This window comes from Eleutherodactylus coqui, chromosome 2, assembly GCF_035609145.1.
Source record: "Eleutherodactylus coqui strain aEleCoq1 chromosome 2, aEleCoq1.hap1, whole genome shotgun sequence".
NCBI classification, from domain to species: domain Eukaryota; kingdom Metazoa; phylum Chordata; class Amphibia; order Anura; family Eleutherodactylidae; genus Eleutherodactylus; species Eleutherodactylus coqui.
In genome coordinates, this window is record NC_089838.1 from 9,278,662 (window position 1) to 9,306,239 (window position 27,578).

At 46.6% G+C, this 27,578-nt stretch overlaps 1 protein-coding gene across 1 annotated transcript; it reads left to right on the forward strand.

Moving 5' to 3' along the window:
* Positions 1-3,764: 3,764 nt before the first annotated feature.
* Positions 3,765-26,877, forward strand: LOC136609895 (uncharacterized). The gene is made up of 6 exons (XM_066589185.1): positions 3,765-5,368; positions 6,680-6,765; positions 14,976-16,088; positions 17,886-17,989; positions 18,256-18,931; positions 24,747-26,877. The coding sequence occupies exons 1-6, from the start codon at positions 3,765-3,767 to the stop codon at positions 26,429-26,431; spliced, it is 5,268 nt and encodes a 1,755-aa protein (XP_066445282.1). The 3' UTR covers positions 26,432-26,877.
* The last annotated feature ends 701 nt before the right edge of the window (positions 26,878-27,578 follow it).

Sequence of the window (27,578 nt, forward strand, 5' to 3'; positions counted from 1 at the left end):
ACGCACGCTGTGATGGGGAGAGCGATATCGGGCTGTGAGGGATGGCCTGATATAGCTCCCTCCCTCCGTGTGAGTCCCCACTGCTTTCAATGGAGCCGGCAGCAGGCAGCGCACCAGCCCCATTCAAATAGAGATGAAGGAATCTCCTGCTACAGCTGTCACAGCAGAAGCAGGAGATCGCGATCCTCTCCCATTGAAAGTAATTAAAAGTGAAAGTAGCACCACCTGCTCTCACACAGTGCCCCCCCCCATGGTGCACCTACTTAGTGCTCCCACATGGTGCACCCACAGTTCCCCCTATACAGTGCACCCACAGTGCCACCACATAACATATTGCCCCTACATAGTGCTCCCACAGTGCCCCCACATAGTGCCCACACATAACATAGTGCTCCCACACTGTCCTCACATAGTGCCCCCCAGATAATGCCCCCAAATAATACACCTACATAGTGCCCACACATAGTGCTCCGACAGTGCCCCCGCATAACATAGTGCCCCTACACAGTGCCCCCCCATGGGGCACCTACATAGTGCCCCCACATGATACTTCCACAGTGCCCCCCAAGTGACCCCACATAACACAGTGCCCCCACATGGTGCTCCCACAGTCCCCCAAATAGTGCTCCTACATAGTGCTCTCACATAGTGCCCCCTCATGGTACTCCCACAATGCCCTCCCCCAGTGACTCCACATAATATTGTGCTCCCACATAACAACGTGCCCCCACATGGTACTCCCACAGTGCCCCCTCAGTTCCCCCACATAACATAGTGCTCCCACATAACACAGTTCCTCCACATGGTGCTCGCACATTCCCTTACATATTGCTCCCACATAGTGCACCTACATAGTGCTCCCACATAACACAGTGATCCCACATAAAACAGTGCTCCCACATAATATAGTGTCCCCACATGGTGCTCCCACAGTGCCGCCATATAACATAGTGCCCAACACAGTGCCCCCACATGGTGCTCTCACAGTGCCCACATAGTGCTCCCACACACTGCCCCCACATAGTGCCCACACACACTGCCCCCACATAACATGGTGCTCCCACTTGCTGCCCCCACATAACATAGTGCCGCCACAGTGCCTCCTGAGTGCCCGCACATAGGGCCCACACACACTGCCCCCACATAGTACTCCCACATGGTACTCCAACAGTACACCCCCCCCAGTGACCCCAGATAACATAGTACACCCACATAACACAGTGCCTCCACATAACATAATGCCCACACATGGTGCTACCACAGTGCTCCCATATAACATAGTGCCCCACATAACACGGTGCTCTGACACAACAGTAGCCCCAGCAGGAATAGTGCCCCCACAATAGTAGCCACAGCAGCATCAGTGCCTAAACAATTATAGCTACAGCAGTAATAGTGCCCCCACAATAATAGCCACAGCAGTGATAGTGCCCCCACAATTGTAGCCACAGCAGCAACAGTGCCCCCACAATAGTAGCCACAGCAGCAACAGTGCCCCAACAATAATAGCCACAGCAGTGATAGTGCCCCCACAATTACAGCCACAGCATTAATAGTACCTCCACAATAGTAGCCACAGCAGTAATAGTACCTCCACAATAGTAGCCTCAGCAGCATCAGTGCCCCAACAATTATAGCTACAGCAGTAATAGTGCCCCCACAATAGTAGCCACAGCAGTAATAGTACCCTCACAATAGTAGCCACAGCAGTAATAGTGCCCCCACAATTATAGTCACAGCAGAAATAGTGACCCCTAGTAATTGCCCCAGCAGTGGTAGTAAACCTCAATAATTGCCCCAGCAGTGATAAATATTGGGGGTCACTATCATTGCTGAGGCAGTTACCCTTAACAATTGCAGCAGCAGAAATAGTGCCCCCATTAGCTATGACACAGACGAGAAAGATGTTTGGGGAATTCTCTTTAAGAAGATGGACACTGAAGTTCCAGTTTGGTCGGGTTCAGGTCGGACTCTGTGCAGCCGGTTCAATCGTGGAACATCCATATCCTCAAAGCAACATAACACAACGTTGGATTTGTGACAAGATTTTCCTCAGTGGTCCTCGTACAATCTCTGGAGCAAAGAAATGCCCCAGCTTGGCAAGGGTGGCACCATTGCGCAGACTCTCCTCCAGCTCCGTATGGGGCCACAGCTCCTCATTGAGGCAGGACTCCATCCAGCTGCAGGGAAACCATGGGGGGGGGGGGGGGGCACTCCTGCAGGTAAGTATATAACTTTTGTAAGGCTCATATTCAATGCACAAAGTATGTTACAAAGTGCATTGTAAGGCCCATACGGACAACCCCTTTACTTCATGAACCTCTCAGATGTCTGATTTCTTCATGAATTTGGATCTTGGTGAATCTCTTCTCTTATCTCTGCTGTAAATTCTTTATTTTCAGTAGATTTCTATTGAATTTCTTTTAAAAGAGAGGAATAACAGAGGGAATTTACTGCAAGTAACAACCCAACGCTTTATATGTGACCACAATGTAGGCCCTAAATATACAGCAGAAAAAATCGACCCCATTTTCCCAAAAATAAGACCTACCCTGAAAATAAACCCTACCCAGATTTTACGGGAAGGCTTGAAATATAAGCCCTGCCCTGAAAATAAGCCCTAGCTGCGTTACATAAAAAAAAAATAATTGAATACTTACTAGCAGGATCGATGCAGGTCCTCCTGCTGCTGCCTGAAGCTCCGCGATGCGTCCTGTAGTTCTCATTCACACACAGAAGATCACTTCTTGGTAATGGGATTCATAAATCCCACCTCCAGGAAGCGATGGCTCCTATTGGTTCTCGAGCACTGCTCAGCCAATCCATGCAGCGCTCGATGAACTAATGCGATGGCTGTGATTGGTTCATCAACTGCTGCTCAGCCAATAAACGCAGCGCTCGATGAACCAATCATAGCCATCGGTTTGTGGAGGCGGGATTTATGAATTGGCCAATCAATGCCACGGCTCAGCGTGTTATAGGTCCAGAGAGCAGCGGGAGGGACCTGGACTTATTAAAGGGGTTGTCCCGCGCCGAAACGGGTTTTTTTTTTTTTCAACCCCCCCCCCCCGTTCGGCGCGAGACAACCCCGATGCAGGGAGGTAAAGAAAGCTCACCGGAGCGCTTACCTTAATCCCCGCGCTCCGGTGACTTCTCTACTCACCGCTGAAGATGGCCTCTTCCTCCGTGGACCGCAGCTCTTCTGTGCGGTCCACTGCCGATTCCAGCCTCCTGATTGGCTGGAATCGGCACGTGACGGGGCGGAGCTACACGGAGCTACACGGAGCCCCATAGAAGACTGCAGAAGACCCGGACTGCGCAAGCGCGGCTAATTTGGCCATCGGAGGGCGAAAATTAGTCGGCACCATGGAGACGAGGACGCCAGCAACGGAGCAGGTAAGTATAAAACTTTTTATAACTTCTGCATGGCTCATAATTAATGCACAATGTACATTACAAAGTGCATTATTATGGCCATGCAGAAGTGTATAACCCCACTTGCTGCCTCGGGACAACCCCTTTAAGTATAATAAGACATCCCCTGAAAAAAAGACCCAGTGCCTGTTTTGTGACAAAAATTAATATAAGACAGGGTCTTATTTTCAGGGAAACATGGTATCATTATGACAACTGTCCATTAACGGGTTAATAGTGACTGATCTTGTGCCGTGCAGCCCCGCCCTGTAGTCAACAGAAGAAAACTTGCTCATAGGTCTATGAGGGTCAGGAAGTAGTAGTTTCGTTTCTCTCTTCCTCTGTCAGCCATGGCGTCTGCTGCTGTGAGAGACAAGCTGCTCTGTTCCATCTGTCTGAGCACTTATACAGATCCTGTAATGCTGAGATGTGGACACAACTTCTGCCGGGTCTGTATTCATCGTGTGCTGGATACACAGGACGAGGCTGGAGTTTATTCCTGTCCTGAATGCAGAGAGGAGTCTCAGGAGCGGCCGGCACTGATGAGATGCTTAGCTCTGTGTAACATCATGGAGAACCTCCTGATTACTCCTCCGACACAAACGGAAGCCGAAATCTTCTGCACTTACTGTGTGGACTCTCCTGTACCGGCCGCTAAATCCTGTCTGCTGTGTGAAGCTTCTCTGTGCAAGAAACACCTGCGAGTTCACAGCAAGTCAGCAGAACACGTCTTATGTGAGCCCAGCGCCAACCTGGAGGACAGGAAATGTTCTGTCCATAAGAAGATCCTGGAATATTACTGCACTGAGGACGCCGCTTGTATCTGTGTGACCTGCAGTCTGGCCGGAGAACATCGGGGTCATCGGGTGGAAATGCTGGATGAGGCCTCTGAGAAGAAGAAGGAGAGACTGAGAAATGTTCTCCAGAAACTGATCACAAGGAGGAAGGAGACTGAGGAAAGAGTCCGGAATCTGGAGGAGTGCAGGAGGAAAGCTCAAGAAAAAGCAGCTGGAGAAGCAGAGAGAGTCACTGCCCTGTGTAGAGACATCAGGAGACAGCTGGATGACCTGGAGAAGAGGGTCCTGAGCGAGATCTCCAGGCAGGAGAAGGAAGAGTCACTCTCACTTTCTGCTCTCATCCAGAAGCTGGAAATACAGAAGGACGAGCTGTCCAGGAAGATGAGACACATGGAGGAGCTGTGTAACATGACTGATCCACTGACTGTCTTACAGGAACCAGACACCGGGGACTTGTGTGATCTTCAGGACACGGGGGAACATGATGGAGGTGATGGGGACACGGGGGGACATGATAAACTGCTCCACGATGTAGATGGTCCGGATGTGGCTGTGATCTCAGACACATTACACACATTATGTGACATAGTAACAGGTATAAGGAGGGGGATCTATGTGGCGGATCCTGCAGACATATTACTGGATGTAAACACTGCTGGTAATAATATCCATATATCAGATGACCTGAAAACTGCAACCTGGACACAAGAGAACCGTCCATATACAGCAGAGAGATTCCAGCATAATCAGGTGATGAGCAGGAGGGGATTCTCCTCAGGACGATATTACTGGGATGTGGAGGGCAGTAGATCAGGGGGGTGGATGGTGGGGATGTGTTACCCCAGTATAAACAGGAGGCAGCAGTCATACATTGGACATAATAACAAGTCCTGGAGTTTGAGGAGGTGTAATAATAAGTATTTAGTGATACATGACAGTAAAGAGATCCGGTTACCTCACATTATATCCAGGAATAGAGTCAGGATCTGTCTGGATTATGGGGCCGGGCGGCTGTCCTTTTATGAGCTGTGTGACCCCATCAGACACTTACACACCTTCACTGCCTCCTTCACCGAGCCGCTTCATGCTGCATTATGGGTAATTGATGGTTCAATAACAATATTGGGAGAAGCAACAACTGGGAGAAACCATAATAGAAACTGACCAGAGACAGGACTGAAAGACAACCTGATTGGTAGATCAGACAGCCAATGGGATGAATGAGGTGGGGCTGCAGGTGATTATAACCAAAGCCAGGCCCACTTGACCATTTTCCCGGAGTAGGGGACTGCTTATCCCTGCGTATTGTCATGTTCTTACACGGTTATGCCTGCACATGTACACGTATTTTACTCACGCTGTCCTGCGCCGGCTGGCTGGTTTCTTCTTTTTTTCACTTTCCTTCTCCTGTCTCCTGGCAACATAAAACCGCCATACATATGTGATGTAATTGTGTAAGCGCTGTGTTGTGAACGCACCCATAGAGAACAATAGGGCTGTTATGTGCATTATATGCGGTAAAATAGAACATGCTGCGCTCTTTATTACACACATAACATACGCAATAACATACAGGCAAGCGTGAGCGGAGCAGTGAGAGCAATGTCCTTTCATTGACACCTTTTGCGCGTATTATATGCGTGCGCTGTTAGCGCGATGGGATGCTACAGCTATATTCTTGTGCTCCGAATCCAGCGGGGTTCAGTTCGAGCTGCTTGAAGGATCATAGACTCGGTCACACAGCATTCTGCGTAATCAGCTGATTCTCCCTTTATTAGAAAAATATAGAAATATTTATACGTTTTTTTAGACTCAGACATTGAAAACGAGCCGAACAACAGCCCTTATTTATAGAGAGCGAAGGGCAGGATGGCGCAGGAGAGACCATTGGGACTTCTCTCACAGTACATTGTGGGTGTTATACCCAATGCACATATGTTGGTGCCCGGCCTATCTGACCGCTGTCCTTATGACTAGATCACATGTGGGGGATCCGCTGTGATTGTATTCTGGGTGTGATCCCTGTGTCTCCTTATGGATAATCCTCCGTGTGTCATTGCTGTTTATCCCAATGATGTCTGATCTACTACATCACATGAACCAGCAGTCCTATATTACCAGGATTGTCCCCCAAAAGAGAGCGCTAAGTGGGTGAAGTCCATGAAAATCTGCATAAAGGTGGCATCCTGGTATGTTTGTGGGGTTCCCGGGTAGATCAGGTCGGGTTTAAGACTGGGTTCACACGGGACTGAAATCTCGCGGAATGACCGCACGGAAATACTGAGAGACTTCTGTGAGAGAAATGCAGCTTTAAACCCATGGCCTTTCGTTGCGGGTTTAGGAGCGGCTTCACCGCCTGCATTCCGCTGCGGCCATCTCTCCCCATAGAGAGGAGAGAATCCACTGCGGAAGCCGGGAAATAATTGATATGCCACGTCTTTGAGTTCCGTGTGGCTTGTCAATCTCAGTGCGGCTCGGTCGCAGCGTATGGATGAGATTTTTGTAAATCTCCTGCACTTTGCTGGCTCCATAAACTACATTATTGGCCTCAAAGGTGAGAGAACGGGGAGTCCGGGGAGCGGTGTACAATACTCACCGGGTGCCCCGCTCCAGCGCTGCGTCCCCGCACACATAGTGTGACTCTACAGCCGACTCTGTGCTCACGCTCTCCCAGACAGAGCGGGCTGAAAAGAGTTACAGCTGACACCCACTCGCTTTCTTCCCTTTTAACGCTGCATTTTTTTCAATGGGACTTTCTAATGCTAATATTCCATCACACAAAAATGAAAGAAGCAAAAACTTGCGATTTTAACATTAGAAAGTCCCATTGAAAAAAACGTAAAACCCACTAGTTGTAGAAGCCCTGAGGGCGCGATCACATGACAGATTTTATGTGCAGTTTTTTGTGAGCCACAACCAGCAGCGGGTCCAAAATCTGGAAGGACGGCACCTCTCCCCATTATACTGGCTCTCCACTCCTGGTTTTGGCTCACAAAAAGCTGAACATAAAATCTGTCATGTGATCGCGCCTTACTGTGTGCGCACGGACTTCACGGAGACACAGCGCCGGAACGAGGCGCCCGGTGAGTGTCAAACACAACTTCCCGGACTCCCCGTTCTCTCACCTTCGAGCCCCGTAATGTAGTGTATAAGGCTGACAGGTGGTGACCGGTTCCCTTTAACCCGACTGCAGTTTGAGGTATGCTGCCACGTGCAGAGTGGCCTCACTAGTAATAGTGTCTCCTATATCAGCCTCAGCAATAATAGTAGCATTCTCTGAGCAGTATAAATAATGTATTAGAGTCATTCTACAGGCCGGTACGATTATGCCAATAATACCAAATTAAAATTGTTTTTTTCTTTTTCGCAACTTTTTCAGTATAAAAAAAAAAAAAAGTAATAAAAGGTTTAAATCGCCTCCTTTTGCCATATCTATAATAAAAAATTTAAATCATAAAAGAAAAATACATATTTGGTATCGCCGCGTCTGTAAAAGTCCGATCTATCAAAGTAGTGCATTATTTTCCCCGCACAGTGAACGTAGTCCGAAAAAAAAACAAAAAACGCCAGAAATGCAATTTTTCAGTCACCCTGTCTCCCAGAAAAGATGCAATAAAAGTAATCAAAAAGTCTTATGTATTCTGAATTAGTTCTATCGGAAACTACAGGACATTCTGCAAAAAATGAGCCCTCGCTCAACTACGTTGACGGACAAATAAAAAAGTTATTGCGCGCAGAAGATGCAGCAGAAAATAATTTTAAAAAATTTAATGTCTTTGAAAAACAATACAAGTACTAAAGCAAAAAAACTGTTTGGTATCGCAGTAATCGTACTGACTAGAGATGAGCGAACGTACTCGTTAAGGGTGATTTCGTACTCGAGCATCGCTTTTTTCGAGTAACTGACTACTCGGGTGAAAAGATTCGGGGAGCACCGGGGGGCGGCGTGGTGGAGCGGGGGTAGTAGTGGGGAACAGGGGGAGCTCTCTCTCTCTCCCCCCCCCCCTGCAACACCCCGCTCACCCCCGGTGCCCCCGAACCTTTTCACCCGAGTAGTCAGGTACTCGAAAATAGCGATGCTCGAGTACGAAATCGCCCTTAACAAGTACATTCATTCATCTCTAGTATTGACATTTAGAATAAAGGTATCAGGTCATTTTTGTTGCAGTTTGTGCCCCGTAGAAACAAGACGCACTAAAAGATGGCGGAATGTCATTTTTTTTTTCATTTTACTCCACATAGAATTTTGTAAATGTTTTTCAGCACATTATATGGTCCTTTAAATAAATAAAGGAGTTATGATTTTGTAAATGGAGGGACAGCCAAGCACCAGCTCTCCCTGCCACAGAGACCTTCGGCTGTCTTCTGACAAGGCGATGGTCTCTATGGCAACCTGTGAACAAAGCAGTGCAGGACTTTGAAAATAGAAGCAGGAGATTTCCGGCAGATCAGCAATATCTTCCTGCTTCTGTTTTTCAAAGTCCTGCACTGCTCTCTGTGGGTCTGTGCAGGCAGAGCACACTGCCACAGCTTATGGCAATGTGCTCTGCAGCTCCCATAGTGAAACATAGCCCGGAAATCTTCCGGTCTATATCGCTATGGGCAGTGGATGGTGACTAGACGTCACCAGAGAGCGGGACAAATGATCCCGAAAGTGGGACAAATGCCTGTCCCACTGTGCCCCGGTGGAAGTCCGGACACAGGGTCCCAAAGCGGGACTGTCCCGCCTAAATCAGGATATATGGTCACCTTACCTTATGGTATGTTAAAAGCTTTTAGAAAGCTCAGTCACACGTTAACCTTTACTATTATCTAAGTATTTTCGATATTAGGGCAATAAATATATTACTAATCAGAATGTCAGTAAATAGAACCCATTCTGTGAATTACCCGTAATCTGGTGTCTGATAATCCAGAGATTCTGATAATCCGGCCCTTGTTTCCACCACAGAACCAGAAGACGGAGCATTATGTGACAGCAGCAGATTATGTATGAGCATTTCATCTTCCTTCAGCTTCTCTGCCAGAAAGTTTTATAAAGTTTTTTGCCAGTTCAGTAACTCAGAACATCTGATAATCCGGCATCAGAGCCTGTTAATGTCGGACTAAGGAAATGTAATTCTATGTATTACTTTAATCTTCAGCAGTTTGGGTTTTAGGTTAATTTCCGCTTGTTTCTTGCTTACTATTGTTATAATGACCCAATCACATGAAATGCGCCTTGTTTTTTCCCCACTTTGCATTATTTTGGGGTCACCAGATCTGTGTAGGTAACTGCTGGGCATTGTAAGGGTTAATAAAGATGTATCTGCATATAACTGATGGGCGCCGGTGTCTTTACTTTAGTTTTTACCTCATTGTCACATTTAGTATTTCCTTCTTCCCCCGCTCTGACTTTATATGGTGGTCCGGTGACCCCCCAGCCTTGCTGAGGCATCTTGAGTTCATTGATGGATGTTCCTGCAGTTCTCACCTCAGGAATGGCGCCCCACTGAGCATGTTTCGGTAAACACATAGGGGGGTATTTACAGAAGCTTTTACACCACAATTATGGCATAAGGCCTCCTTCACACAGGCGGGTTTGCATCGCGGAATCCGGAGTGGGATTCCAGCCCATAGCATGCTATGGCAATCCGCGATTTCCTGCCCATGAGCGGAAATCGATTTTCTACTCAGGGGTGAAAAAAATTGCAGCATGCTACGATATTGTGCGGGATACCCATGTTTGGCTTCAGTTTAAGGCAATGCAAGTGGTCTGTCCCGCAGCACTTTGCAGTGAGCCCTGCAAAAGTATCGAGGGATACGCTTCACTGCAGAGCTCTGGCGGCTTCTGCCCATGTGTGACGGAGCGCCACCCGGCACATCCGCAGCGCTGTACAGAAGCAACTGGAAAAGTACGCAGGGGTCACCAGCCGGGTGCCGGGTCAAACTCCGCTGGGGAAAATCCGTGTGAAGGTGGCCTAAATAAATGTAAATTTTTGTGCAAGTCACAGAAATTTGTGACTTTTTAGCTTTTTTTTGTCACAAAAAGTGGGTGAGGCCTCATCATCCATGTAGTATATTATATAGTTGTAATGATGGATGATGGGTATGTAGTTTATAATATAGTAGTAATGGTCTTGTGTGGCGCAGAGGGTTAAGGAAGCAGAATGCAGTCCTAAGCTCTCGCTCATGATCTGAAGGTTGTGGGTTCACCCTTGATCCGGCTACCCGCATGGTTCAGGCAGCCAGCACAAGGTTGGCTCAGCCTTCTATCCTTCCGAGGTCAGTAAAATGAGCACCCAGCTTACCTGAAAGTCCAGCGTCCGTGGAGCAGGCCCAGAGCCGAGGAGAGAGCGGGGTAGATTGATGCCTTTCACAGAGCTCTACCATCTCCTCCCTTGGGGGTGGCACGGCACCCGAACAAATTACTGCTGGAGGAGTTTCACAGGGTAAGCCAGTACGAGGTTTACCTTAAGTCCTTTTTGTCACTTGTGACGCCAACGTTCCGTCCTCTGTGGTGAATCCACCATCAACTTTACATCAGCCAGCATATCACCGATGCACACAGATTAGTGGTGTCAGGGAGGATTCACAGGAGGTCAGACGAGTCCACAGTCTCAGTTATCTGTGGGGTTCTGCTCCCGGCCACTCTCTCTCTCTGGGTCAACACTCACGTTTAGGGATAGCACTCAGTGCTGCAGGGCGATTCCTCTTTCTTTCTTACAGTCCTCCATATTAATAGCAGGGAGGCCCGGGTGAATAGGGCCAGGGCACACATCAGGCCATCGCTCAGCCTTTTCCATCCTAGGGCTCCTTGTAGGACATAGCACAAGTTCTCCCACTCACTAGAAGTCTCTCAGCTCTCCAGATTTATGCTAGACTGCACACTGACTTAGACTCTTGCAAGACTCAGGCTTAGGGCTCGGTCACACAACCGTTTTTTGGTCCGATCTGCAGACGCGCTTGCGATCTGCAGATCTATAGACCAAATGCATCCCAATGGGATCGGTCACATGTCCGCTTTTTATGCGGATGTGCGATAAATTATAGGACACAACGATTCACAGAACGCGCCTATCTGCGTTCTGTGAATCGTTGTGTTCTATATATGCGCTCAATGGGGCCGGTGGCAGCAGCGCCGACCCCATTGAGAACATATACTAAAGATCGTTCTCCTCTGCCACAGCTGTAACAGCCGTGGCAGAGAAGAACGATGTTCGCCCATTGAAGTCAATTGAGCCGGCAATACATGAATTCATGAATGGGTGAGTGAGTGCTGCCTCTGATTGGCTGAGCGCAGGGACCAATCAGAGGCAGCTCTCAGCTATTGAATGACAGCTTAGAGCTGCCTCTGAATGGTCCCAGCGCTCAGCCAATTCATGCAGCGCTTGCCGGCAGCCCATTGCTTTCAATGGAGCTGGCTGTATTGCAGGCTCCATTGAATTCAATGGACGAACATCGTTCTCCTCTGCCACAGCGGGCAGCACTTGGGCCGTTTCGCTGAAGACGCTGCTATGTGCAGCTTTTTCAGCGAATCGTCGGCCCCGTTCACGCGATTTGCGGCTGTGCATCCGTTATGCGCTCCGCAAATTGCGGGAAAAACCGTCCGTGTGACCGAGGCCTTAGGCTAAGGCTGACTTGCACAGCATCCCTGCAAAAAAACATATACATAGCATGATCACATGACATACAACACGATACATTTTTCAGACATAATACAGACATTAACCTATTCAGTGCTGCAGAGGTGCAATACACATCAAATTAACACACATAGAAGACACTAACAAGGCAAACGCATTCATACTTATGGAGGGGCCCCGCTAGCTCTGGGCCCCTACAATAGCGCTGCAGAATAAGTTGGTGCTATACAAATAACCAGTCTCTTCCCCTAGTAATGATAAATAATGAGGAAGTAGTATGCAATCTAGTACTAATGATGAGGATGTAGTATATAATATAGTAGTAATAATGGATGATGAGGATGTAGTATATAATATAGTAGTAATGATGAGGATGTAGTATATAATATAGTAGTAATGATGGATAATGAGGATGTAGTATATAATATAGTAGTAATAATGGATGATGAGGATGTAGTATATAATATAGTAGTAATGATGGATGATGAGGATGTAGTATATAATATAGCAGTAATGATGGATGATGAGGATGTAGTATATAATATAGTAGTAATAATGGATGATGAGGATGTAGTATATAATATAGTAGTAATGATGGATGATGAGGATGTAGTATATAATATAGTAGTAATGATGGAGGATGAGGATGTAGTATATAATATAGTAGTAATGATGGATGATGAGGATGTAGTATATAATATAGTAGTAATAATGGATGATGAGGATGTAATATATAATATAGTAGTAATGATGGATGATGAGGATGTAGTATATAATATAGTAGTAATGATGGAGGATGAGGATGTAGTATATAATATAGTAGTAATGATGGATGATGAGGATGTAGTATATAATATAGTAGTAATGATGGATGATGAGGATGTAGTATATAATATAGTAGTAATGATGGATGATGAGGATGTAGTATATAATATAGTAGTGATGATGAGGATGTAGTATATAATATAGTAGTAATGATGGATGATGAGGATGTAGTATATAATATAGTAGTAATGATGGATGATGAGGATGTAGTATATAATATAGTAGTAATGATGGATGATGAGGATGTAGTATATAATATAGTAGTAATGATGGATGATGAGGATGTAGTATATAATATAGTAGTAATGATGGATGATGAGGATGTAGTATATAATATAGTAGTAATGATGGAGGATGAGGATGTAGTATATAATATAGTAGTAATGATGGATGATGAGGATGTAGTATATAATATAGTAGTAATGATGGATGATGAGGATGTAGTATATAATATAGTACTAATGGTGGATGATGAGCATGTAGTATATAATATAGTAGTGATGATGAGGATGTAGTATATAATATAGTAGTAATGATGGATAATGAGGAAGTAGTATATAATATAGTAGTAATGATGGATGATGAGGATGTAGTATATAATATAGTAGTAATGATGGATGATGAGGATGTAGTATATAATATAGTACTAATAATGGATGATGAGGATGTAGTATATAATATAGTAGTAATGATGGATGATGAGGATGTAGTATATAATATAGTACTAATGGTGACTGTTGAGGACATAACATTTAATATAGCAGTGAGGATGAGGAGGGGAGCTGAAAGTACTCCATTTGGGGAGTTCCCCATCATTTTGGCCGCTCCAGGGCTCTACAAGTGGGCAATGGGGCCTAAAACCTTCAGGCAAAATTTCTGTTCTGAAAGCCACCGGCTGCTGCTTTTGGTTTGGGCCCCGTTGTGCATACAGATATAGGATTAGGGCCACAGCGGGTATGTTTCTGAACAAGCAGGGGGATCCATTTTGGGGTACAAATCTTCTTTTTCATGTTCACTATAGAGAAAAAAACAGTCTTTAAAATGACATATTTGCAAAAATATGACATTTTATTTTTTCTCCTCTAAATTGCATTGACTCCTGAAAAGAAACTGTGGGGTCAAAATCCTCCTGACCCCCTCAGTGAGTACATTAATGGGTGTAGTTTTTTAGAAATGGGGTCATTTGTGAGAGTATCTATCATTCTGACCCCTATGAGCCTTTGTGATCTTGGCTTGGTGCAGGAAAACAAAGTGTTCCTCAAAATGTTAATAATCAATGTTAAATTTGTACGTCTCCTAAATGGCTGAAAAACCCTAAAATTTTCTCAATGTGCATCCAGAATAAAGTAAACAGATGAAAATATATATCTTATCAAAAGTTTGTACAGTATGTTTGCACTGTACAGGTGCACTACAGAGAACGGCCTGTAGGGGACAACAGACAGGCATTCTGGTGCCTGAGAAAAGGGAAAACGCCCACGGGTGTGGTCAGGAAGTTGGATATAAGGGTACATTCCTGCTACACCCAGGGAGATGTTGGCAGAGAGAGCCAGAAAGGACCAGTGCAGCAGAGCTGAGGTGCTGCAGGCTGGTGGCCTAGCAAAGGCCAGAGGTGGATAGGGGTGACCTGACCACCCTAACCTCAACACCAGGCGGGGTGTGTATATGGACTCTGTTTACATTGTTTGTACTGTAAATAAAGGCTAGCAGTATCCAGATAAAGAAATGCACGGCTCCTGAGCTGTCTCTTTGCGTGTGGCTGTCACTCAGGCTAGAAAGGTGGGCGGTAAGCAAGGCATGTAAGCAGTTGTGTGAGACCAGAGCTCCACAGTAAAATACCTGCCAGACCATCCTGTAACCAGGCTTACCTGGATAAAGCAGCAGCCCTAGGACTCTCTGTGTGCCTGGACAGCAGTGGGAAGCGCTGGGACAGCTGACTGCAGAGATGACCCGCAGAAAAGAGAAAGAAGGTAGCGGGGAGACAAGTGGCCGGCACCTCCAAGATGGCGCCGACACATGTGTGGAGGGGACTCCACGTGGAGACCGGACCCCCCGCACTGAACTGCACAAAGATACAGCGAGCAAGCTAGCTCGGTATACCAGAGGAGGCACGCTGCAGAGAGAAGAGCCAGCCAGCTACCAGCAGCCAGATGGGAGCCCTAAACCACGGGTGAGTGCCTCTAAACATGACAGCATGGGAGCCGGGAGGAGAGGCAAGCAAGGGGAGGAAGACTAAGCAAGAAATGTACAGAGGGGACATACATGAATGTAGCAGAGCCCAGAATGCAGCATACCTTTGGAGCTGTGGCCACAGCATATGGTGCAGCAGAGGTCATAATGCAAAGCACCTCTGGAGCTGTTGATAAAGCTCTCAATGTAGCAGAGCCAACAATGCAGAGCACCTCTGGAGCTGTTGCTAAAGGTTCCAATGTAGCAGAGCCAACAATGCAGAGCACCTGTGGAGCTGCTGCTAAAGGTTCCAATGTAGCAGAGCCAACAATGCGAAACACCTGTGGAGCTCTTGATAAAGCTCTCAATGTAGCAGAGCCAACAATGCAGAGCACTTCTGGAGCTGTTGATAAAGCTCTCAATGTAGCAGAGCCAACAATGCAGAGCACCTCTGGAGCTGCTTCTAAAGGTTCCAATGTAGCAGAGCCAACAATGCGAAACACCTGTGGAGCTGCTGCTAAAACCCATAATGTGATAGAACCAGCAATACAGTATGCTCCTAGAGCGGCCCCCGGCACCACTGAAGTAGCAGAGCCCACGCTACATGAAATCCTTGGAGCTATTACGAAATGTTCCAATACAGTACAGGCACTATATCAGCAGTTTGGCACTTTACAAGAACATATGGGGCTGCTTAGACAAGATATGCAGAAAACCTCAGAGACGATGACGGCGGCGGAAGGCAGAATAAGTGACATTGAGGATAAAATGCCACCTATGCAACGTGAAGTGAAAGGGAACACGCAGAATATAGCTTTTCTCCTCACCAAAATTGACGATTTAGAGAACCGCTCCCGCAGAAATAATGTGCGCCTCGTCGGACTGCCAGAGAGGATGGAAGGCAATAACCCATCTGAATATATTGAGAAGTGGATACTGGACCTGTTTGGTAGAGACTGCTTCTCACCAATGTTTGCGATAGAAAGAGCCCATCGTGTCCCTACACGGCCTCCTCCCCCAGGGACCCCTCCAAGACCGGTCCTTATGAAACTCTTACACTTCAAAGACCGGGACGCCATACTACGCCGTGCCAGAGAGAAGGGCGATATAAGGAGCAATGGCTCCAGAATCTCCTTTTTTCCTGATTTCTCGGCAGAAAACCAAAAGAAAAGGGGAACTTTCATAGATGTGAAGAGGAGACTGCGTGACCTCCGTATTCCATATGCCATGCTATATCCTGCTAGACTGCGTGACCTCCGTATTCCATATGCCATGCTATATCCTGCTAGACTGCGTGACCTCCGTATTCCATATGCCATGCTATATCCTGCTAGACTGCGTGACCTCCGTATTCCATATGCCATGCTATATCCTGCTGGACTGCGTGACCTCCGTATTCCATATGCCATGCTATATCCTGCTAGACTGCGTGACCTCCGTATTCCATATGCCATGCTGTATCCTGCTAGACTGCGTGACCTCCGTATTCCATATGCCATGCTATATCCTGCTAGACTGCGTGACCTCCGTATTCCATATGCCATGCTATATCCTGCTGGACTGCGTGACCTCCGTATTCCATATGCCATGCTATATCCTGCTAGACTGCGTGACCTCCGTATTCCATATGCCATGCTATATCCTGCTGGATTGCGTGACCTCCGTATTCCATATGCCTTGCTATATCCTGCTAGACTGCGTGACCTCCGTATTCCATATGCCATGCTGTATCCTGCTGGACTGCGTGTCGTAGCAATGGGAGAAACACAGTTTTTTGACAACCCAAGATCTGCGGCAGTTTGGCTAGAAAGAAACGAAGCTGCGATACGGGATGCGATCGCCGCGACGCTCTGCAGAGGCCAATCATAGACCGTGACAGAGGAGGAGCTGCATTACAGATGTTGCTTATCACCTGGGAGAGTGATTGGAGCGAAACGTTGATAACAAGGAATAAAGAATGAAGAAGAGGATATCGGAGGAAGCAGGATGGATCTACTGCCTCTATTGGTTGTTTACAGCTTTATTTTTTCAAGCTTACAATGTTTTACATTCGCAACTGCGAACAAACCACCATTTTCCGTTGCTTGGTGGACTGACAACCTGATCTGTACGGGTGTAAACAGATCAAAACATGTTATGTGGGAAGGGTCTGCACCTAGTTACATGTTATGTGGGAAGGGTCTGCACCTAGTTACATGTTATGTGGGAAGGGTCTGCACCTAGTTACATGTGGGGAGGGTCTACACCTAGTTACATGTGGGGAGGGTCTGCACCTAGTTACATGTGGGAAGGGTCTGCACCTAGTTACATGTTATGTGGGAAGGGTCTGCACCTAGTTACATGTTATGTGGGGAGGGTCTACACCTAGTTACATGTGGGAAGGGTCTGCACCTAGTTACATGTGGGGAGGGTCTGCACCTAGTTACATGTGGGGAGGGTCTGCACCTAGTTACATGTTATGTGGGGAGGGTCTACACCTAGTTACATGTTATGTGGGAAGGGTCTGCACCTAGTTACATGTTATGTGGGGAGGGTCTGCACCTAGTTACATGTGGGGAATGTTGTTGTGGGAAATGTTCACATTTGTTATGTTCTATCTCCCTTGTGCTACCAATAGCTGCTGTGCGGAGGCGCTATTCTGCTGGGGGCGGACGCGGAAACTCTGCCGTGCCGCTGGATTCTTGACTGGAGAGAAACCATCTGTTCATGCCTATCAGAGGCGAAATGGTTGACACATTTACGGTTATATCTTGGAACATAAGAGGTATGGGGGATCCGGTCAGGCGTCTAGCGGTGCTCCAGACAATTAAGGAGTACCACCCTGTGATTCTCTGCCTACAAGAGACACACCTTTCTCGAGACACGCTGCCCTTCTTTAAGGTGCGGTGGGTGGGGCATAGCTTCCACTCGGTATATTCTTCTTGTTCTAGAGGAGTTAGTATTCTTGTCCATCGGTCCATACCATTTGTGGTCTTCACGCAGAGGATAGACGCAGAGGGCCGATTTGTTTGCCTCCATTGTACAATATTTAATTATGTGTGTTTACTAATTTCAGTGAACCTTCCACCTCCCTATAGCAGTGCGGTAATGCAGCGGATCCTGGGCTTTGTAGCGGAAACACCAGATGTCCCCGTCTTGATGGTAGGAGACTTTAACTCGGTAATTGACCCCTACTGGGACAGGCAAAGATCGCAGGGACCACCGGACAGGGGGGGCTGACACTGCTAGGTCGCCTATTGGAAGAAACACTCCTGCTGGACACATGGCGCACCAAAAATCCAAAAGTTAGAGATTATTCGTGCCACTCCAGTACGTTCCAGACTCTGTCGCGTATTGATCTGGCAATTTGCAACACATTGTTATACGGGAGAATACAATTGATCCGATATCTTCCTAGAGTGCGGTCTGACCGCTCCCCATTGCAGGTTGTGGTGCAGCACTCTGGAGGTGGTGCGCTCGTGCGTCCTTTATGGAGGTTCAACGCATACTGGCTAAATATAATAGGACATCAGGACCTGGGAGAAACGCTGAGAGAATACTTTGAATTAAATACGGGTTCTGCAACCATTGGTGTACAATGGGAAGCGATGAAGGCATATTTTAGAGGTATCCTCCTCCAGCGGGTGACGCAAATGACGAGAAGACATAGAGAACGAGGGCAAAAGCTGAGAGAACAGCTGACAAATAGTGAAGCTAGATTTGTAGAATCGGGTACAGTGGAGGCGATAGAACAATGGGGGGCGGCCCAGGAGAACCTGACTTTGTACACGCTAGAGACTGCAGCACATAAAAGTACATTTAAAAAACAGGCCTACTATGAAGAGGGCGAGAAAGCCGGACATATGCTGGCGATGGTCTCTCAGGGACAGAGAAATTCTACCTACATTATAGAGCTGCGAAATGAACAAGGTACACTGGAAACAGACTCGGCGGCGGTAAGAGAGACGGTGCGGCGGTATTATGCTTCCTTATACTCCTCCAAGCTTCATAAGACGCAGGAACACATTGCTCAATATTTAGCAGACATAGAACTGCCGAGATTGACTGAAGAGCAAAGGGAGTTCTTGGATTCCCCCGTGGTGCTATTTCTGAGAGACGCTGGTGAATCCTTAGACGCGGCAATGTCACTGATCAAACGATACGGTGTATTCTCGGGCCTAACACCACAAAAATACTGCAGTGTTTGGTTCAAATGGCTGCAAAATAACCGACTAGAGGATAAGGTCCGATGAGATAACGATGTCATGGAAATGCTAACCCTTACATTCTCGGTGACGCTGAGCTGTGTGGTCTGTGAAGTGCCCCTCAGTGATTGGGAAAACCCAAGGAACTTCATACAATGAGCTGAGACCCTGCAGGAGGGACTGTTGGGTCTTGTTTACCGGGGAGATTCGTTATTGTCTGTGTGTTTGTACTGTTTGTGGACCAAAAGGGTCTTGAGACACAAGAAAAATGTATTCAATAAAAAAGATTTGAATCAAAAAAGAAAGGTGGGCGGTACGCAGGTAGGTGTACCCCAACGTGCCGCACATGGTGGAGGATGCGCTGGCACTTGGACGATGTTCACCGTGTGGGGAAAATAATGCATTACTTTGATCAGACTTTTACGGACGCGGCGATACCAAATATGTATTTTTATTTTATGATTTAGATTTTTTAATTATAGATATGGCAAAAGGGGGGGGGGGGATTTAAACTTTTGTATAACTTTTTTTTTGTACAATTAATAAAACTTTATTGCTCTTATTTTCACTTTTCCTGGGGGACGACAACATGCGATGCTTTGATGGCTCCTGCAGTATGATGTAATGATAGGCATGGCTCCCCCGATCTCACTGCGCGTACGGGGGATTTAAATGCCGCTGGCAGAATTGACAGCGGCATTTAAAGGGTTGATAGCCGCAATCGCCCGCGCTGTATGAAGAGAGGTTGCCCCGTGACCTCTTTTCATACATACCTCGACGCTCCAGGACGTACTCGCATGTCCTTGGTCGTTAAGGGGTTAAACATACATAACTCCCTGACATAAGTACAGGGGGAGGCAGACTGCTGCAACACCTCCATTTCTGCACATCTGCACACAGCTGGGTGCTCACCAGGAGGATCTGGATGGTGCAGAAGCCATTATAAGCACTCTCACCCCTGCAGCATACTATCATACATTACAAATAAAGCGGCCTGTTTGGGACTGTAAGGGCTGGAAGAGCAGGGGGGGATACACGGCCAAGAAACCGCTTTGGGCTATACAAAAAGGGCCGGATTCAGAGCATACCCAGTTCTATTCAAAGGCAGCAATCTCTCACTATTGCATACTGGCTTAACCCTGCTGACCTCAAACAAATTGACAGCAGCACCACCTAGTGGTTGAAAACGACACACAAAGCAATTGACTGCAATAATTCTTTTTTAGAGCAGTAGTTCTCAATGTGGGCGTTATTACTGCCTGGGGGGCGTTTTTACTTCTCAAGGGTGTGGCAGGGGGGTGTTGGAACATAAAGGGGGCGGTAGGGGGGCGTTCTCTGTTTGCTTTGTTGATTTTTTTTCGTCTAGTAACTACATTTTTCTAAAAATTAGTAGTGATACCTCAGTTTTCGGCGATAATCCTTTCGAAAACAATCAGTGAAATCCGAAACTGATGAAAACCGAAGCGATTATTTCCATATGAATCACTTATAGTTGTGTGCAGCCTGTGCGCCTCTATCATATAATGTATGACTTCTATAACTCCATGACTCCGCTACAGATCAATCACACTTCAAAGCAATGTATAACCTACAGCACAACCTAACCCGCTGTATTCCATAATGCCGCTGATTGGCTGGAACCGCTTCAAACTTTCACTTGTGTGGGTCTCCGGGAGTTGTGGTCTAGTAGACGCTGAGTGTCTTTTCAGAACACTGATATAAACTACAACTCCCAGAGACCCACACAATTAAAAATTCCAGCCAATCATCGGCATAATGGAATACAGCGGGTTAGGTGGTTCTTTAGGTTATCCAGTGTGATTGATCTGCAGCGGAGTCATGGAGTTATAAATGTCAGACATCATTATATGATAGAGCGACATAAGCAGTGCATTATTGAAGCATACTTTATAGAAATGGCTGAGAAGAAGAAAAGCCATCAATATTCAAATAGATACTTGAAATATGGATTCATCCCTTCTCCTACAAACGGACAGCTTCCCTTGTGCTTCGTTTGTGAAAAGGCATTTTCGAATGACGCTACGAACAGTGATGACCTTGCAAAAATGCATTCAGACAAAGTGGGTAAGCCAATTTCATTTTACCAAAGTTTAAAGTCAAAGTTTGAGAACCGCAGCACTGTAGGCAAGCCATTTGGAAAATCTGCTCTCAATCCTACCAAAGGCCTCCTTGCTTCCTATAAAGTCTCTTTATTAATTGCGCAATGTGGTAAATAACATACTATTGGGGAAACACTTGTGTTACCCACAGTTAAAGAGATTGTCAGTACTATGCTGGGGCCTGATGCGTGTGCCATGGTGAAATCGATTCCTTTGCGTAATGACACTGTTTCAAGAAGAATTGACAAGATGGCTGCTGATGTGGAGGAAACGCTTTTAGACATGTTAAAGAACACAGAATTTGTAATGCAATTTGACAAGTCAACGGTTAGAGACAATGAAGCATTGCTGCTAGCTGACGTTCCTATCATTAATCAGAATGAAGAGGTAGTGGAGGAACTGTTGTTTACCAGAAATGTAACCACCGACACGAAGGCTCCTCTATATACAAAAGAGTGGGAGAATTTTTTAAGAAAAAAAATTTACCTTTAACAAATGTACCTGCTTGTGCAACCGACGGAGCTGCGTCCATGATTGGTGGATATCGCAGATTTATAGCCCATTTAAAATCTAGTATGCCTGGCATAATTGCAGTCCGCTGTGTGATCGATCGGCAGCACCTTGTTGCTAAACATGTATGTGAGAGATTGCATGATTCTCTGCACTATGTAGTTAATGCTGTTAACAAGATTAGCGCACTCTTTTGAATAAACGTCTTTTCCGCTCTGTAAAGACCACGATGAAGAATCAAATGTCTACTCCTACACACCGGAGTGAGGTGGCTGTCAAGAGGGAAGTTCTTACTACACTTGTACAAACTGCATTACCTAGAGAAACATGGCATGGATATCATTTTATTTCAAGAAATGCATTAAAAAAAACACTACACCCCTATTAACAAAAGTAAAGTCTTCACTAAATGATTCAACGCTTTTACGCCATTAAAAAGTCATTTCCTTATCTTCTCGTACAACGACCCACCTCCTTCTTATGCACAGAAGGGCAGGCCCCAACACCGCCCCCTTGATAGAGACCAATGTAGATGGTGCAGGAAGCACAGTCACTAGAAAAGAGACTGCCCCATCACTTCCTCTGCTCATACAGGAAGAGAAGGAGGAAGGGGCCAGGCCCAAAATGGCCGTAACCAGAGACAAGCACATGGCAGAGCCACTCAGGTCCGTCCTCACTGACCTCCATCTTGTTATGTCCTATTGTTCCGCTGTATGAAGATAATTCCAAATAACGATGACCAGGTTCCTATCTGCTGGACCCCCAAGAACCTATGGTCAGAGTAAAGGAAGGAGGTCATTCTGTGAACTTTATGGTTGATACCGGAGCTGAACATTCAGTTACAACCCAACAACTAGCACCTCTTTCACACAGAATGCCCAGATTGTGGGAGCTACTGGACAAGGCGGGAAGCATCACTTTATTGTACCACCGCAATGCACCTCGGGAGACACTCATCAATTTTTGTATCTACTGGACTGTCCAAAACCACTGCTGGAACAGGATGTGTTGATAAAACTACAGGCCCAAGTGTCCTTTCAACCGGATGGACAGATGACTTTACAACTTGGAGAAGATGTTCCAATTCCTGCCGAACCTTCTCACTCACAGTTCCTGTCATTTATGAGCCAGATCACTCAGGCCCCACCCTGGACAAAGTAATGAAAATACCAGGGGTATGGGCGGAAGATAATCCACCAGGACTCGCTCAGAATATACCCCCAGTCGCAGTACAGCTGAAATCAGGGGCACAATCGGTGTCCATGAAGCAATAGCGTACACCATCTGCTGCCTGCCATGGCATTGCACTGCATCTGGAGAAGTTTGCAAAGTATGTGCAGCATCCGAGGAGCAGGCCCTCAGCCAAGGAAACAGCGGGGTAGAGTCTTAACCTTGTCAAGGGGCAAGGCTACCGTCTCCTCCCTAAAAGTAGCTTGGAACCTGACCTCTTACTACTAGGGGGAGATCACAGGGGTAGTACCCAAGGTTACCTGCAATCTAAGTTGTCACTCGTGATGCCAACGTCCATGCTTTTTGGTGGATCCCACCAATGTCAATTCCGGGAAATAAAGTAGTCCACGCACAAGCTACACTTTTCTGAACAGGAACCAGTAACATTCAGTTCTGCTCGTTGACTTAAGTCTCTTTAGACAAACAACAATACAACAGACTTAACTAGTAAACACTGTGAGAACAGTGCTGGATCAGGGAGGACCCTCGGGCATTACTCAACCACAGTCCCAATGATCTGTCAGTTCTGTCTCTCCCGGCAACTCTCTCTCTGTCTCCTGCCAGTCACTTACATTTCTCTAACGGGTCCTCTCTCCCTCTCCAGACTCATGCGGTTTCAACTCGTTTCTTTCAGTCCGGGTACATTCGCTTCTTTCTAGAGATAGAAGCTAACGGGAGTTCCTCTACAAGGCTAGGCCCAGGCGGGAACAACGGACCCCCTTTCGGACTCTTCCATTTTCTAATCATCCGGTTCTCTTACTCAGGCAGACTGAGTCCTACATCGACTCGCTCTCTTTTTCTTTCTGGCCTGGACAACAGCAACAGCCGCAGCAGACCGACAGACTGAAGATGACTGCCCAAATAGAAAGCTAGACAGGGGCAGCCTTACCACCCATCACATGACTATACTTTTATACCACACCAGACAAAATGATACACTTTCCAGACATTAACCCTTTCACGCCTGCAGCCATTCAATAGACATAAACCTGATGCATTCTACAAACAAGATAATTCATGAACCTCTCAGATGTCAGATTTCTTCATGAATTTGGATCTTGGTGAATCTCTTCTCTTATCTCTGCTGTAAATTCTTTATTTTCAGTAGATTTCTATTGAATTTCTTTTTAAAAGAGAGGAATAACAGAGGGAATTTACTGCAAGTAACAACCCAGCGCTTTATATGTGACCACAATGTAGGCCCTAAATATACAGCAGAAGGAATCTACCTTGTTTTCCTGAAAATAAGGCCCACCCTGAAAATAAGCCCTAGCTGCATTACATTAAAAAAAAATTGAATACTTACCAAGCAGGATTGTTCCAGGTCCTCCTGCTGCCGCATGGAGCTCCGTTGTGCGTCCTGCAGTTCTCGTTCACACACAGAAGATCACTTCTTGGTTATGGGATTCATAAATCCCACCTCCAGGAAGGGATGGCTCCTATTGGTTCTTGAGCACTGCTCAGCCAATCCATGCAGCGCTCGATGAACTAATGCGATGGCTGTGATTGGTTCATCGACTGCTGCTCAGCCAATAAACGCAGCGCTCGATAAACCAATCACAGCCATCGCGTTGTGGAGGCAGGATTCATAAATTGGCCAAGCAATGCCATGGCTCAGCGTGTTGTAGGTCCAGAGAGCAGCGGGAGGGACCTGGACTGAGCCTGGTAGGTAAGTATAATAAGACATCCCTCAAAAATAAGACCCAGTGCCTGTTTTGTGACAAAAATTAATATAATACAGGGTCTTATTTTCAGGGGAACATGGTATCATTATGACAACTGTCCATTAACAGGTTAATAGTGATCTTGTGCCGTGCAGCCCCGCCCTGTAGTCAACAGAAGAAAACTTGCTCATAGGTCTATGAGGGTCAGGAAGTAGTAGTTTCGTTTCTCTCTCTCTGTCAGCCATGGCGTTTGCTGCTGTGAGGGACGAGCTGCTCTGCTCCATCTGTCTGAGCACTTATACAGATCCTGTAATGCTGAGATGTGGACACAACTTCTGCCGGGTCTGTATTCATCGTGTGCTGGATACACAGGACGAGGCTGGAGTTTATTCCTGTCCTGAGTGCAGAGAGGAGTCTCAGGAGCGGCCGGCACTGATGAGGAACTTGGCTCTACGTAACATCATGGAGAACTTCCTGATTACTCCTCCGACACAGACGGAAGCCGGGATCTTCTGCACTTACTGTGTGGACTCTCCTGTACCGGCCGCTAAATCCTGTCTGCTGTGTGAAGCTTCTCTGTGCGAGAAACACGTGAGAGTTCACAGCAAGTCAGCAGAACACGTCTTATGTGAGCCCAGCGCCAACCTGGAGAACAGGAAATGTTCTGTCCATAAGAAGATCCTGGAATACTACTGCACTGAGGACGCCGCTTGTATCTGTGTGTCCTGCAGTTTGGCTGGAGAACATCGGGGTCATCGGGTGGAGATGCTGGATGAGGCCTCTGAGAAGAAGAAGGAGAGACTGAGAAACGTTCTCCAGAAACTGACCACAAGGAGGAAGGAGACTGAGGAAAGAGTCCGGAGTCTGGAGGAGCGCAGGAGGAAAGCTCAAGAAAAAGCATCTGGAGAAGCGGAGAGAGTCACTGCCCTGTGTAGAGACATCAGGAGACGGCTGGACGACCTGGAGAAGAGGGTCCTGAGCGAGATCTCCAGGCAGGAGAAGGAAGAGTCACTCTCACTCTCTGCTGTGATGAAGAAGCTGGAAATACAGAAGGACGAGCTGTCCAGGAAGATGAGACACATGGAGGAGCTGTGTAACATGACTGATCCACTGACTGTCTTACAGGAACCAGACACCGGGGACTTGTGTGATCCTGAGGACATGGGGGGACATGATGGAGGTGATGGAAACACGGAGGGACATGATGGAGGTGATGGGGACACGGGGGGACATGGTGAACCGCTCCATGATGTAGATGGTCCGGATGTGGCTGTGATCTCAGACACATTACTCACATTATGTGACATAGTAACAGATATAAGGAGGGGGATCTATGTGGAGGGTCCTGCAGACATATTACTGGATGTAAACACTGCTGGTAATTATATCCGTATATCAGATGACCGGAAAACTGCAACCTGGACACTACAGAACCAGAACCGTCCAGAAACAGCAGAGAGATTCCAGTATCATCAGGTGATGAGCAGCCGGAGATTCTCCTCAGGACGACATTACTGGGATGTGGATATCAGTAGATCAGTGGAGTGGAGGGTGGGGATGTGTTACCCCAGTATAGACAGTTGGGGGCAGCAGTCATACATTGGATATAACAACAAGTCCTGGTGTTTGAGGAAGTATAATAATAAGTACTCAGTGATACATGACAGTAAAGAGATCCGGTTACCTCACATTATATCCAGTAATAGATTCAGGATCTGTCTGGATTATGGGGCCGGGCGGCTGTCCTTTTATGAGCTGTGTGACCCCATCAGACACTTACACACCTTCACTGCCTCCTTCTCCGAGCCGCTTCATGCTGTATTACGTGTATATAATGGTTCAATAACAATATTGGGAGAAGCAACAACTGGGAGAAACCATAATAGAAACTGACCAGAGACAGGACTGAAAGACAAACTGATTGGTAGATCAGACAGCCAATGGGATGAATGAGGTGGGGCTGCAGGTGATTATAACCAAAGCCAGGCCCACTTGACCATTTTCCCGGAGTAGGGGACTGCGTATCCCTGCGTATTGTCATGTTCTTACACGGTTATGCCTGCACATGTACACGTATTTTACTCACGCTGTCCTGCGCCGGCTGGCTGGTTTCTTCTTTTTTTCACTTTCCTTCTCCTGTCTCCTGGCAACATAAAACCGCCATACATATGTGATGTAATTGTGTAAGCGCTGTGTTGTGAACGCACCCATAGAGAACAATAGGGCTGTTATGTGCATTATATGCGGTAAAATAGAACATGCTGCGCTCTTTATTACGCACATAACATACGCAATAAAATACAGGCAAGCGTGAGCGGAACAGTGAGAGCAATGTCCTTTCATTGTCACCTTTTGCGCGTATTATATGCGTGCGCTGTTAGTGCGATGGGATGCTACAGCTATATTCTTGTGCTCCGAATCCAACGGGGTTCAGTTCGAGCTGCTTGAAGGATCATAGACTCGGTCACACAGCATTCTGCGTAATCAACTGATTCTCCATTTATTAGAAAAAAATAGAAATATTTATACGCTTTTTTAGACTCAGACATTGAAAACGAGCCGAACAACAGCCCTTATTTATAGAGAGCGAAGGGCAGGATGGCGCAGGAGAGACCATTGGGACTTCTCTCACAGTACATTGTGTGTGTTATACCCAATGCACATATGTTGGTGCCCGGCCTATCTGACCGCTGTCCTTATGACTAGATCACATGTGGGGGATCCGCTGTGATTGTATTCTGGGTGTGATCCCTGTGTCTCCTTATGGATAATCCTCCGTGTGTCATTGCTGTTTATCCCAATGATGTCTGATCTACTACATCACATGATCCAGCACTCCCATTTTACCAGGATTGTCCCCCAAAAGAGAGCGCTAAGTGGGTGAAGTCCATGAAAATCTGCATACAGGTGGCATCCTGATATGTTTGTGGGGTTCCTGGGTAGATCAGGTCGGATTTAAGACTGGGTTCACACGGGACTGAAATCTCACGGAATGACCGCACGGAAATACTGCGAGATTTCTGTGAGAGATATGCAGCTT